The 14279-nt window shown below is 36.0% G+C and overlaps 1 protein-coding gene across 1 annotated transcript in view; it reads right to left on the reverse strand.

The window, feature by feature from the left end:
- ABCA12 (ATP binding cassette subfamily A member 12) overlaps window positions 1-14279 on the reverse strand; it is a 159904-nt gene that overhangs the window by 78479 nt on the left and 67146 nt on the right. The window contains exons 8-11 of the mRNA XM_070618233.1: window positions 9706-9818; window positions 4996-5071; window positions 1695-1813; window positions 672-778 (exon numbers count right to left, since the gene is read on the reverse strand). Of these exons, the coding sequence (XP_070474334.1) occupies window positions 672-778; window positions 1695-1813; window positions 4996-5071; window positions 9706-9818 (415 nt within the window). The remainder of the gene's footprint in view (window positions 1-671; window positions 779-1694; window positions 1814-4995; window positions 5072-9705; window positions 9819-14279) is intronic.

The raw sequence follows: 14279 nt of genomic DNA on the forward strand, positions 1-14279 counted from the left end.
CTGCTGTTATTACCAGGAAAGCTGCTTTCAAAATTTAATAGGGTTATTTAAGAAATGAAGTGAATTTCATGATAACCTGTATACTATGTGCGTGAGCTAAAGAAAGAATAGTAGACAAATAAAAATGAACCAACTCAGATTAACTTCAGAGTTTTACATTTTTTTCAGTTGCTCTTTCCCCCTTTCTTTAACATCATACATTTGAATGCGATTTAGCAGTTTCTTCCTATGATGCCAGTAATCAAAATAAGGTGAGGCAACTTCTGAGATTTTTGTACACTAAAGTCTAACACATCAGCTTTCAAAATTAACTTTTATAGTTTTAAAAACTAAGGACATCTCAAATGAGAAATCAAATTATGAATGCTTTTTCAAATTATGAAGTTTAATGAGATAACTATTTTATTAGCCATTCCTTTATGTGTGTGCAGAATGTAATTAGGCTCTTAGGGGTTATTTCATGCAGAGATAGCCACCAATTAAAAACAAAATACCACTATTGAGCACTAGAACCCATTTGTCACCCTTTCCCCAACATTAACCTGGAGTCAAAATTGGACAAGTATTTATGAAGATACAGACAGAAAACTTAAACTAAAAATATGTCTTGCCAGAGTATTATAGGAAAGTGCTGAGGTTTATTTTATTTTATTTTTTCTTTCATGGCTTACTTTTGATTTCAGGACTTCAGGAAGTAGAGAGAAGTCATCCTCATAGGATCCATTTTGAAGGAAAGATTTTTTAAATTGAATTGTGGACTGCAGGAGTTTTAAATTTTCTGTAGGGGGGAGAGAAGAGTTAGCTTATGTGAATTGCAAGGTCATTTCGGAAACCCATTTGAAAGACACTTGTATCCTATTTCTAAGGTTTTTTCTAAGATAATAGCCTACTTCAATCCAAATATAAGACGAATGATAATTTAACCTTTCCTTGTGGCACATAATCATTGTGACACAAATATGCCCTTCAACCTTGATTAATTCATGCCTGGTAAACAGAGTCCAAGCATAATTATTTGTTGTACTATTTGCTTACCATTAAGTCTCATAAAACTATTTTGATGTAGGAAAACTGAATGTATATCTCCTAGAAAATGTGAGAAAATAGATATTTTCTCTTTTAAAAAAAGAAAAGAAACATTTGATTAAATGCAGTCTTCATAGCTGCCCATGTAAGCTGAAAATTGAAAAATAAAGTGTGTGTGTAAAGGTAGGAAGTAACAATAGTCTGCCACAAAAATGTCTTTGATTATGTAATTTACATCCACTTTTGGAAGTCTATATTATCATTCTTTTTATTTTTTGACAACAAAGATTATTAAGAGCATAGAAAATGTCACAAAGGGTATGTGAGCCCCTATCCACTCTGGACGCTTGGACTTTGGGTGACCATTATCACATTAATCATTATTATACGTTACTAAGGTATAACCCATTACACATAACATACAACACATTGTCACATTATGCGCTAAAGTCTGTCCAGGTGGTACTAGCAGCAGCAAGAGAAGTAATAATATGATAATATAATTAGATATTCCTTTCATATGTCAAACCACCAAACTGACACTGATGTAAACGGAAACAGATTTTCTAATTTTCTTTCTTTTTTAAGCAAACGTCTTAAAAGACTTACTACTTTAGGGCTGAATTAGAAACCATAAGCAGCATTTTGACTGCTAAGAAGAGTAATACCTTGTGATCCACTGGCCAAATTGTCAGTGATATTTCTCACACATGCCAAGTAAGGAAGATAAGGACTATCTGCTGATACATTTAAGAGGGCGTCTTCAAAATTTTCCAGTATTAGGAGCCTATAGAATTAGAAAAGAATATACGAATTAAGTCGGCTAAACATTCAGGAAAGCCAGTTTGCGGAGATCCTGAGTCCTTGGTGGCCTGGCCTTGGTGGCCTCGGGCACTGAGACACTGTGAAGCAGGACATCCTCCCTCTGCCAGGCAAAATGCAGAATGGGTTCTCTGAGCACTTACCTTTCCCCTGGGCATCATCTTTATATTTAATTATTTTCATATCCAATCATAAGCAATCAAGATCATTTCTAGGCACATTTATATATGAAAAAAAAATCACTGAGTGATGTTTGCCAGATGAAACACAGGACTCCCAAAGAAATTTAAATTTCAGAGAAACAATAAATAATTTTTCAATGTAAGTATAACCTACAACTCTTGCATGATTTCCTTTTTTTCCCTCTAAGTCTGGCACCCCTCCCCCACCCCATCCCCGCCCCCGGCCAACCAGGCCTCAGTTTCTTCTCTTGTCAAAGGACAGACAGGGGCTAAATGATCTGCCAGATCCCTTCCACCGATAACATTTCCTAAGTAAATTTAAATTCATTTCATTGTGATTAAACAGAAGGTAGTGGAATCCAGTTGAACAATAAAAGTACGTTTTGTTCTTTAAACAACCAATACAGTGTTCCCAAATTAACCACTTTCTGATTTCCCTTCAAATTGACTGCCATATGAGGACACAGCCTAAGATTTTTGAGGCAAACGCATATGAGCGAGTAGATAAGTATGCGTAGTGCATTCCTTGTCACTTTAACTGTGAGGCTGCATCTCTATTTATTCTGTAACAACTTCTCTTGGTGTCTACTATTCAATTTTATGTACATATATAGAGAATAAATGTCCATGGCTGATTTGGAACCATCTACTTTAAATCAAACTGCACAATACACAAATTAACTAGTTCTATCAGATGTTTGCCTTAGATTTTATTCAAATACTAAGGGAAGAGACTTATCCTAGCATAGCTAGTAAACACGTAGGAAAATGTTTGCATTAACATTAAAGAAGTCTCAGGGTGTTTAGATGTGGGTTAACAACACTGCATCCTTAAGAAACCTTAAAAAGTCTATGGCAAGAAAAGTCTAACTTGGCAGGCAGAGCACAGCTAATTGTTCAGATGGCTGCCACTCATTGAAATACAATTCATAGCCTCCATATTAAACAGAAAGAAAGACTAGCACACGTTCCCAAGCCCTCTTGCTTTTGCTTATCCGTTTCCTTGACCAGAGACTCTTCGTGATATTGCCTTCCTTTCTTTTGTGTTTGTCTTCCTCTCTGTCATAGTCATTGTAGCATAGACCCATTTCCATCCTGGGGCAGTGCTCAGCAGCAAAATATTGGCCTAAGCTTCCAGATGGAATGGCACAAGAGATTCTCATGGCAAATTTTCAAACTTAAAATAGAAGAATGTTGGGCTAGAAGTGACCTTGAAATATCATCTAAGCCATTCTCTCAGCTTCATAAAGAACATTTGTTTGCCGAGATTTTTGAGATTGGATTTAATATACTCCAAAAATTAAGATTCCATATCTATGTGCCACTGTTTTGGCATAAACATCCAATTATTCCTCCAATCTAATTAATTTATGTATCCTTCATATATAATCCTACTTACTTCCGAAGAATGCTTACAAGAAAAGATGAGATCACAGATGTGTGCATGCATGACTACGTACACACACACACACACACAAAACAATAAAAATAATAACTTTAGAACAAAAATAATGAAGAGGGAGGAGAGCTATGTGGAAAAAATACTGCTGAGTAGCTTTCTTTAGAAAATTCTGGACCAAAAAACCTTTTATGCCAAGTATTGCCACTCTGTGATTATTTTAAAGTGGGAATGGAAAGGAAGTCCAAAGGTAAGAAATCCCTTAATTTTATCAATCTCAACAAGAGTCATCTTAAAAGTATTGAATTCTTCCTAGGAAACTGTCAGCTGGCTGTCTGTGACTACATTTGCCGTGCAATTTGCAGGTCTGAAGCGCTAGCATTGTCAATGCTAAGGATGCCTCAAAGTTCTCATAAAAAATACTTGGCTTCAGCATTAAGCATCCAGTTGTCTCAATTTAAAGATCTTTTTAAAAATTATTTCTGGTGACTATGTAGGGGATGTGTTTAAAAGACCCGATTATTTGGGACACGGCATCCTGGCTAGGGGGAAATTGCCCAAGGCTGCTCAATAGCTCTCAGAGAAACATCTGGATCAGCCACCTTTGAGGAGGAGACAGGTGGGAGCCGAAACTGGAAGTGGTTATTTATGGAAAGACTTTGCCTAGAATAACCCAGAGTTGGAGAACTTCCCTTGAAAAAACAGAAAGTTTATAAACAAATGCATAGATCCTACTTTAGAAAAGGAAATGAATGGTGAAAATAAGTCCTACTATTTGTTTTTATTTGTGCAAATTTCCATTAGCACAAAAATGTATCCTTTGGGACTAAACTCAAAGAATTTCAATAGTATAATTTATCAGTCCAAAACGAGTTTTACATAACAGGCCATTTACTCTCTAAATTTGCCTTGAACCATAGGAATTTACTTCAATCAGCTTCCACCGGCAAGTGCTTGCTTTTCCCACCATAATTGTTACAGCTACTTCAGAGAACTCCTGTCATTAATGGTCCTTAGAAGCCAAGGTTGCTGCTGTCACATCCACTGCCTATTCCTGGGGTGACATATTCCCATGCCCTAATAAGAGCCCCAAATTAAATTATCTGGAAGCAGTTTTGCCTACTTGGATGCTACTGAAGCAAACATATTTTGCATTATCTTGACTGGGCATAAGAAATATCTTGATTTTGAAAAACCGAACTAAATAGCAATGTGCAAAATCGGAGGCTTATGCATCTTTCATGAAGAAAGACCTTAACAGAGTTGGAAATTGGACTTCCAGCTAGATTTCCCTCATAGACATAAGGTAACAAATCCAGATAGGGAGCATTGGGTCTAGTTATGGAATCTTAGAACTGGAAAAGCAATCCTCATGTTGCATTATCCCGAAGAGTTATTGAATAATACGAAAAAATAAGTTGCAATTTTACTACATTTCAACTATGTCCTTTTCTTTGATCAGTCAAGAGTTGATTTTTCTATTTCTTGGTCTTACACACTAATAAAAGAATTATGTTCATGAATTGTTTTGATCGCTTATTCTGAATAGCCAAAAGAAAGACTTACTGTGCAGCCAGGCTGCTTGGAGATAGTGACTGTCCATCTTCCTCACTCCACACATGTGTTGTATTATCAGAGCCACCTAAAGTAACAACATTTACATAGATGAATATTTAACATATTTGATTAAAGGATTTACTTTTCTTAGCAAAAATAATTTCAGGTCAAATTAATGGGGAGAAAATGAAAAAGATACCTATGCTTTTTTTGTTGGAAGCATTTAAGGTATTTATAGGAAGTAAATGCCAATCTTGATGGTCAAGCACACGCATTTCTAACAAATTCTTTCTCTGTGCATAAAACCATTACATTATTTTATCCTAAGACCTCATATGCATGGATGACTCCTGCATATTATGATGCAGATTGACTACCACGTGGCGTGGTAATCAGATGAAGCCAATTTCAGTCTGATGGGTCACTGCACTTTTTTCGTTGCCTTCAGTTGTCTAGAATGCAGCCTTAAGACACATCTGCCATCACTAATCTATATTTTCCATCGTTCAAAAAGCAGCCACTGATTTCAACTGAATGCAGCTGTGAATGCAAATTGGCTAATGTGGAAAGAACTGTTCTCAGTTGTCTCAAATAATGCGAAGGTTTGGAGTGTGGAAAGTAATCTCTAAGTTGGGTCTAATGGAAACCATATGTGAAGCTCTAATTCAACACCAAGAATTGCCCCAGAAGTTAAATACATGGCTGATTCAGTTGGCCACATAACGTTATGGTATTAAAGAGTTAGTGTGCAAAAGCATTCACATGAAAATACTTTAAAAGGCTACTGTATAAATAAAAACATCTTAAGTTCAATGCTTTTATTCAGCCTCTCTAGGGAAATGGTATCACTTATTTCAGTCTTCTCTCAAACACAACTTATTCCATATAAATAATCCAATATGTTTCGGCGCTGTCATTTTTAACATTGGCCTAATCGCTTCCAATAGGATATTTTATTACCAGCTTTAATAATTCTCTCACTGTCTCCAGTTAGCGTGTCCCAAAGCCTTCTAAAAAGGTCTTAGTGAAAAACTATGCAGTAATCCATACTTTTCTGGTGCTGATCATTTAGTTTATTTAAATTAGCGTGTGTGTAAAAAAGACTATCACAGAATTAAAGGCCCCCCTGTCTACATCTGTCTACATCTGTATCAGTCATGTTTGAATAATGTTTGCACTGTCCCTGGTAACAGGCAGAGCAGCCTTTTGTTTTCCTGTTCAGCAGAGAGATTTCCTGTGTTCCACTCAACGTGCAGCTGAATATTGCCCTAACGATAGCAATGGATCGGTGAGTTAAAGGACCAAGAATGAAGATACCCAGAATAAATAAATAAACCTGATTAATAATGATAATATCTATTATTGTTGGCATTCATATATAGAATAATCAAGGACAGAATTTTGTTGAGAGTATGTTTATACTTTTGCGATGTAAAAGGACATAAAACCATTTTTCCAGGATTAAATCTTGCTCACTTTGAACTCCTATGTGATGCTGAGCAAGTTCATTGGCATTTGTATGCTTTGTAGTTATGAGTTTGTCTTCCGCATCAAGCTATTAAAATGAGTAACTGATAGAAATTAATTTTGTACATATCAGTGATAGACTTGACCCTGATGTTAAGTAGGGACTTTCTCTGTGGCCAGTTTTCCTCCTGGACCATAAAGTATCTTGGAAGAAATACTGTACCACATAAGCTTTAGTGAAGTATAAAACATTGCAGACCTTTAAAAAGTGAGATTTTCCTTCTTTTAATTTGTAGAATTAGTCATATTTAAAAACAGTGCCCATAAATATAGAGAGAAATCTAGTGCACAGATAACCTCTTTTCATCAGCAAGGATGGCTTTCTATTTAAAGATGTAATTTCATATAATTTACTACTTTGCAAAACAGCAAACTTTAATGAGTCACAAAGGTAATCTTTGCTCTCAAAACTCAGTGTTTATAACTGGAAATGCTAAATACGGGACTGTGAAGCCCGGGTCCTCGCTGAGACAGAGCTGAGAATCAGATGCCTTGAAACGGAAAGTTAGGAGATAAGCCTCTTCCCTAGTGTTCATTAGCATCTGCATATTTTCAAGGTGACTGGGGAGGCTCCTGAAGAAATCTTGAAGTGTGTTCATAATCGAGGTTGAATCAGAAATAAACATGGGGTGGAGAAAGTTTGCAGAAATCAGAGTGTGGAGAGGAATGGGGGATGGCTGTGGGAAAATGTACCATGTGGGAAGGAATCTGGCACCAGGAGTCAAACTCCACCAGCGGCTGAAAGCAGAGCTGTTCTGAGGGTTGCTGATGGCAGGTACTCGGTGAGATATCCTGGAAACAGGTGTGCATACGTCCCAGAGAGTAAATACAAGTGAGGCCATCTAACAAAGAGCTCAAGGGACCTGGCTTTGGGCATAGACAGACCCAGGTTCTAATCTCGGTTTGGCCACTTGCTGGATGTATAACAGGCAAAGTGCCCAGTATCCTTATGCCTCAGTTTCGTTGTCTGTAAAATGGGATAATAACTATATCTCATAGGGTTGTTTGGAGGATAAAAGGGGTTGAAGATAATAAAGCACTTATCATTGGCACAAAAAATATGATCTTTTTATTTTCCTCCTTTGAAAGAGTAGTGTGGGACCTTCAAAGCTCTGTGAACCTTGTTACACAGTAGAGAGGGCCCAAGCAACCCTGCTATGAGCTGTCACCCCACTCCAGTTGAAGCGAGTACAAAGCCAAGGGAGAAAATATCTTCGCTTCACAAATGCTACTGGACATCAGGAAGACTAAGCATGGGGTGGCCTGGGTAAGGTGACAGGAGTCTGTATTGGGGGCTAGAGACCCCCACACTGTGGAACTAGGGTCACGGGTTCAGCCTTCAACGACAAGTCTGAGTTACCTGAAGGATTCCCAGAAATAGCTGGAAGGATTTTTCAAAGGCCATGACACTTCTGCTCAAGCAGGTAGGGACTGGGGATTCATGAATTTTTTGAATTGACGTTAATACTATCGCATTGCTATCCTCAGACGCATGAAGTCACAAATGTAGGAAATTAGAAAACAAACCAATTTAAGCACATAAAATTTCACGAATAAAAGCACATTTCCTTAATGTATTTCCTTGTTATCTTGACCATGCAATGAGATGTTTGAATACACGCTGAAATCATTAGCATATTCATAGACACGAGACATGGCCATTATTAAATATTGAAAACTGAGTTATATTGTTCACCAGGAAAAGTATTTTGCGACCTCAGTTAACAAGAAGTGCTGCTTACTACTCAGGCTTCTAAGGCACTGATGAGCTTTGGTCCTTTGTAAAAAAATTTTAACTTTATCCCTTTATAAAGTAATTATAAGGTGCGAGTCTGAAGATGAAAAGGAAGAATGGTGAGGAAAAATTGAAGCGCTCGAGTCTTTAAAATGCAAATACAAAAAAAATAATATGGAGGAAATAATTAGTGTTTGTTAGTGCACCGTCTGGCTTTCTGGCCTGGCTTTTTTCTAAAGAGTAACCCATTTTTTTCCCCTAATGTTTGTCAAGACCACTGAATTTAACAACAATCAGTCTTGCAAGCTGGTCATTAATTCTGTAATCGTAGATATAAAAAATGCTCTAGACTAATAGAAGTTGGTGTCCAAGAGTTTGTTAGACGCTCCAGTGAGAATTCTTCAAAGCTTTCCAAACCTGCTTTACATATGAAAACTAATAGTTTCAGATCTTATAATGAACAATCAGCTTGTGACCTCAAGCGCTCAGGACACTTGTGATCCAAAGGTAAAGTCTACATATTTAAAAGCTGAGAAGCTCAGTTGAAAAAACCTAATTCTAAACTCATTGAGGAGGGGTAAATGCTAACCAAACATTTTACATGGGAAATAGAGATTTATTCCTTACAGCCCTAAATCTTTGTCTGTATGTGTCTGTGTGCATATGTCTGTGTATTTCCGTGTGTGTGCTATATACTGTTGTTCTATATCTGCAAAGGTGACATCTGACTCACTAGCAACACGCTATAGCCTGTCTTACTGGGAGTGACGGTAGATTTATACCCATCTCTTCACACTCTGATGTCCATCATGCATTTTCTTTTTTTTTTAAAGATTTTATTTTTCCTTTTTCTCCCCAAAAGGTACATAGTGTACATATATTTTAGTTGTGGGTCCTTCTAGTTGTGGTACGTGGGACGCCACCTCAGCATGACCTGATGAGTGTTGCCATGTCCCCACCCAGGATCCAAACCCGACGAAAATCCTGGGCCACAGGGTCAGCCCCATTGTGCATTTTCAAGCTGATTAGTTGAGGGATGTATTTTTACCAATAAAAGATACATCCTGATTAAAAAGCCAAAATTTGGAAATGAGGGCACAAATACTGCAATTCATTGTAGGCCTTTCTTCCCAAAAGTAGCGGTAGAAATCTGTTTGTTGAGGCTTACTTTTTGATATTTATTTTCCATACCAAGTATAAACAGTTTTACAAGCTAAGAGAGATCATTTTCACCTAAATAAAAATCCTAGAAAGTAACAGCCTGTTTTCGACCATTTCTTCCTTTCTCCACACTTTGATTGGCTAGAGGCCCCGATTTAGTCATAACATATATCTAAGAATAATGTCACCCTAAGAATAATATCATCCATGAATGATTACTTCAGTCACACTCTGTTTTATCTTTCTAACGGGCTTTGCAACACAGAATTGAATGCAATAAGATGGAAATATAATACCTTGAGCTGAGGAGTCCAGAGTATACAGCAGATGTTTAACAGATTTATGGAGAGTTCTGAAACCTTCGTTAGTTGTGACACGTGGATAAACCTTCTGCGCCACCAGCAGCGCACTAACGAGTAGAAAAACAATTAAACCAGATTGCACTTCAAGGTTTGCAGACAGAAATGAAAGGTCATTCAAGGAGAAAATGGCTACAGTATAGAAAATCATTCTTACAACATAAAAGACAAGATGCTGCTTTTGTCATTTAATGACTTGTTTGTCTGTTCATGCACAAAATCCCAACAAAATTTTCTTGAACCAGACGGAGCACTGCACATTTGCAGGATTCTAAAGCCTTGGGACTGGAAGCCTTTAAAGTAAGGTAGTACCATTCATATCAGCTGTTTCTGTTAACACTTAAAAATAAGCGGTAAGGAACAGCAACTTCCAACGAAACGACACCTCCTGTTTTTTTAATTAATTAAAGTTAGATTAATTTAAATCTAAATCAAAGTAATTAAATTAAATTAATTATACTAATTTGAATTCGATTTAGTTAATTAATTTAAAATTAATTAAAATTAGAAATTATTCTCATTAAAAATCAAGCCCAGATAAAAGACCTAATTGCAGGAATAATTATTATTTAAGCATTTGGTAAATATTTATTTTTTGCTAAACAAAATAGTAATATTTTGGGGAAAAAAATGGAGCTTGTCCTAACTAAAGAAGGCATTTTATCTTCTAAGTGACCCCTAGGCACTACTCCAGGGGGAGCCCAAAATTAATATCCAGACTCACTGGCACTGTCTTCGTAGGCGTTTTCTGTTCCTAATAAGATGGGCAGTCTGCACAGGGCTGGATGGTCAGCAAATTCACTTATGCTTGAGTTCATTCCATATTTCCAAAAAGCAATTGGTAACTTAAGAAACGGCTTGTTCATCCACTTATTGTCATTAGTACATTAGAAAAAATATTGGCATTATGCAAGTATGTCTATATTTCACAAATACTGTGATTTATACCAATAATCTTTAATTTACATGAGTAGTGACTAGAACAAAGGCTTTGTTAACAATTTGTCATTGTGCAGTTAAATGTGGTACAAAGTAGCTAATAGTTTTGCCCTGTGTATCGTAATTAACTGAAGGCTTGCTCCAGAGATAGATACAATATGTGCATATGCTTTCATGGTACTCTACAATATTTTTGGAATTTTTAATGTTTAGATCAAGATCATTTTAATTTTAGCTTCCTAGCTATGAATGGCAGCTATATTTAGAGAGCTAAATTTTGTGTGTCCTTTAGTTTCTAGTATAATATTAGGATATATAAAGAGATGTGTGTATGTATATGTAGACATACATAAATATATGTATGCATATATATATATATATAATTTTATTTAGTTTTCCAGTAATTCCATAAAGTCAATTTTTTTTAAAAGATTTTATTTTTCCTTTTTCTCCCAAAGCCCCCGGTACATAGTTGTGTATTTTAGTTGTGGGTCCTTCTAGTTGTGGCATTGTGGGACGCTGAGCAGTGGCCCGATGAGCAGTGTCGTGTCCGCGCCCAAGATCTGAACCGGCGAAACCCTGGGCCACCCAAGTAGAGTGCATGAACCCAACCCTTCAGCCACAGGGCCAACCCCATAACGTCAATTTTATTTGCCCTGTTTTGCAAATGGGAAAACTACAGTTCAAAAAGTTAAACAACTTACATGAAGTTATCCAGTTAGTAACCAGTAGAGCTGGTTCTGTCTAGTTTTGAAGTTTATATTCTTTCTACGCTATGTCTTGCCTTCGCACAGAAACCTTCCCCCCCACCCCACAACATGGAGCTGGGAGGAGGACCGCAGGACACTTCTGCCCAGAGCCCGCAGGCATCGTTGACTTGTTACCCCAGCTGCGTGCTGACCTTAGAGACTTGCCTATATTTTTTGCCTCTGCTCTGTATATAAAACAGTCAAACCCCAGGTGTTTTTATGTTTGCCCTAGGAATCTCCTGGTTCTCAGATTTGGGGTTGCTTCTGAACCCTGGTGACCCTGGAGACCAGCTAACATTCTCAGATCGTAGGTCTCTGCCCGTCTTCCCCCAACTTGGTCCTCTGCCTAACTCACCAGATCTGTTGTCCCAAAGAAACACCTTCAGAGACTGAACACTTGGCAATCTCATTGAAACTGTCAGCATTATCGTATTAATATCTTTAATAAAACGTTAAGAGATTTAATTCATCTTTTTCTAACAAAACCTAACTCAAAAATAATGACACCTGGCCCCCATCCTCTCTGAAATCTTTTGAATCATTGATCAAAATAGTTTTTTTACTCTAGAGATTTTTTTTCTGTTCTTCATCGTAGAAAAATGAAATTTATCTGAAACAAGTCGCCTTATAAGTAAAGATATAAAAAGAGTTTTCATGATTCGTCTTCTTCCTCATAAATAGTAAAAATCATGTATATTTTTACATATGTCCTGCTGGACTCTTTGAGATTGCTCATTTTTGCTAATTTCTGTCACAACCTTAACATTCTACGTTCTGATTTGGTGACTGGATTATATAATAACTCATAATGTGAAAAAAAAGTTGCTGAAGGAAATGACAAAAGTTTTTATGGGATTTATTTGTCCCTATTACTTGATCAACAAAGAGTAATGAGTCCATAATTTGGTGATAAAATATAGTCATTTGTGAGAAAATTATGGCTTTTAATGGTACTGCAGTTTAATAACAATAGTAAAAATGATTTAACTTTAAAAAGTGGTTTATGAGGGCTCTCCAACAGAAATATAACCCAGGCAACATAATTTTTAATTTTCCAGTAGTCACCTTAAAAAAGTTAAAAGAAATAGATGACATTAATTTTAATATATTTTATTTAACCCAATACATCCAAAATATTATCATTTCAACATCTAATTAATATAAAAATTATTAATGAAGTATTTTAAGTCTTCAAAATTCACCACGTATTTTACACTTATTGGGCATCTCAATTCAGATGCTGAATTTTCACTGAAAATACTTACTCTATATTTAGATTTTATTACATTTGCAGGTGAAAAGTCAGTTCACAAACCCACATTGTTCCAAAATACTAACAGGTTTACCATTAACTGAATCAAGTATCAGTGTTTAAAATTTAAATTGATTAAAGTTAAATAAAGTTAAAATTTCAGTTCCTTCATCCAAAGCCACATGTGATTAAAGGCCATCATATTTGAAGAACAAGTCCATAAATTAGCAATAAAAAATTAAATAAAAGTTGACCATTTAAAACAAGATTTGTTCAGATTAAAGTCAAATGTGATTTGCTGTAAAATAATCTGGAGCTTTTTCTGTTAGCTATTTCTTTTTTCTCCGTCATTATCATGTAGACTGGTTTACAAAATTTGCAATCATTACCTGACAGCATGTTTTATGGCATAATGCTATAAAACACAATAATTTTATTTTAAATTTTAAGAGAATTATTATACTGCAGTGTAATATCTTTCCTATGACATTTACTCCACTAAAATAATGCCTGAAGTATTTTATTTATTTATTTATTTTTGACCCTAAAGTATTTTTTGGAACTTCTATCTTCTACTGAATATTATTTTGTGGAATTTTGAGCTTTATCTGTTGTTTTTTCACCAAATTTCATTGAGGCATAATCCACATACAGTATGATGCAACTATTTGAGGTTATAATTCAATGAGTTTTGACAAATGTGTATACTCACATAACCACCAAGCTAATAAGATACAGAGCCTGTCGATAACCCCAAAAGTTGCTCATGCTCCCAATCGTTGCCCCAGGACCCACCACTCTGATTTCTAACACTATAAATAAATTTTGTCAATTCGAGAACTCCGTACAATTGAAATAATACAATACCTACATATCCAGTATGTGTTCTATTTTTTTGTCTGGACGCTTTTGTGAGCATAATATTCATAAGATTTATTCACATTGTTGTGTGATTCACTAACCTATTTTTCTTGTTGCATAGAATTCCAATGTATGAGTAAACTATAATTTTTTTGCCATTCTGTTTATGGATATTTGTCTTTCCCCCAATTTTTAGTTATTGTGAATAAATCTGCTGTAAACATTAGCATACAAGCCTTCATGTGGCCATGTTTTCACATTCTTGGGTAAATATCCAAGAGTAGAATGTTACGTCATATGGATCTACTGTTAACTTCATTAGAAGTTGTCACACTGTTTTCCTAAACAGTTGTATCATTTCACACTCTAACTTGCAATCTAAGAAAGTTCCATTTGCTCTGCATTCTAGCCAACAGTTGGTGTTATCCATCTTAGACAATTTTACCCATTCTGGTGAGTGTGTAGTGATATTTATTGTGGTCTGAATATTATTTTGACTCTTTTTATGGCTAAACTATACAATTCAAATGATATCCCTTCTCCTTGAATTGATTTACATGTTTGCTTTCTAAGACAGAATAAAAATAGAAGGAAGAGGATCAAGGGTCAAAATTCTGGGTGAGCGAAAATTTCCCTAAGTGCTAAAATGAAGACCACGCTAGAGAATCAACTTCCTAGTGTCTTGCTCCTTCTGCGATTTAGCTATGCCG

Source organism: Equus przewalskii, chromosome 5, assembly GCF_037783145.1.
Source record: "Equus przewalskii isolate Varuska chromosome 5, EquPr2, whole genome shotgun sequence".
In the NCBI taxonomy this organism is placed as follows: domain Eukaryota; kingdom Metazoa; phylum Chordata; class Mammalia; order Perissodactyla; family Equidae; genus Equus; species Equus przewalskii.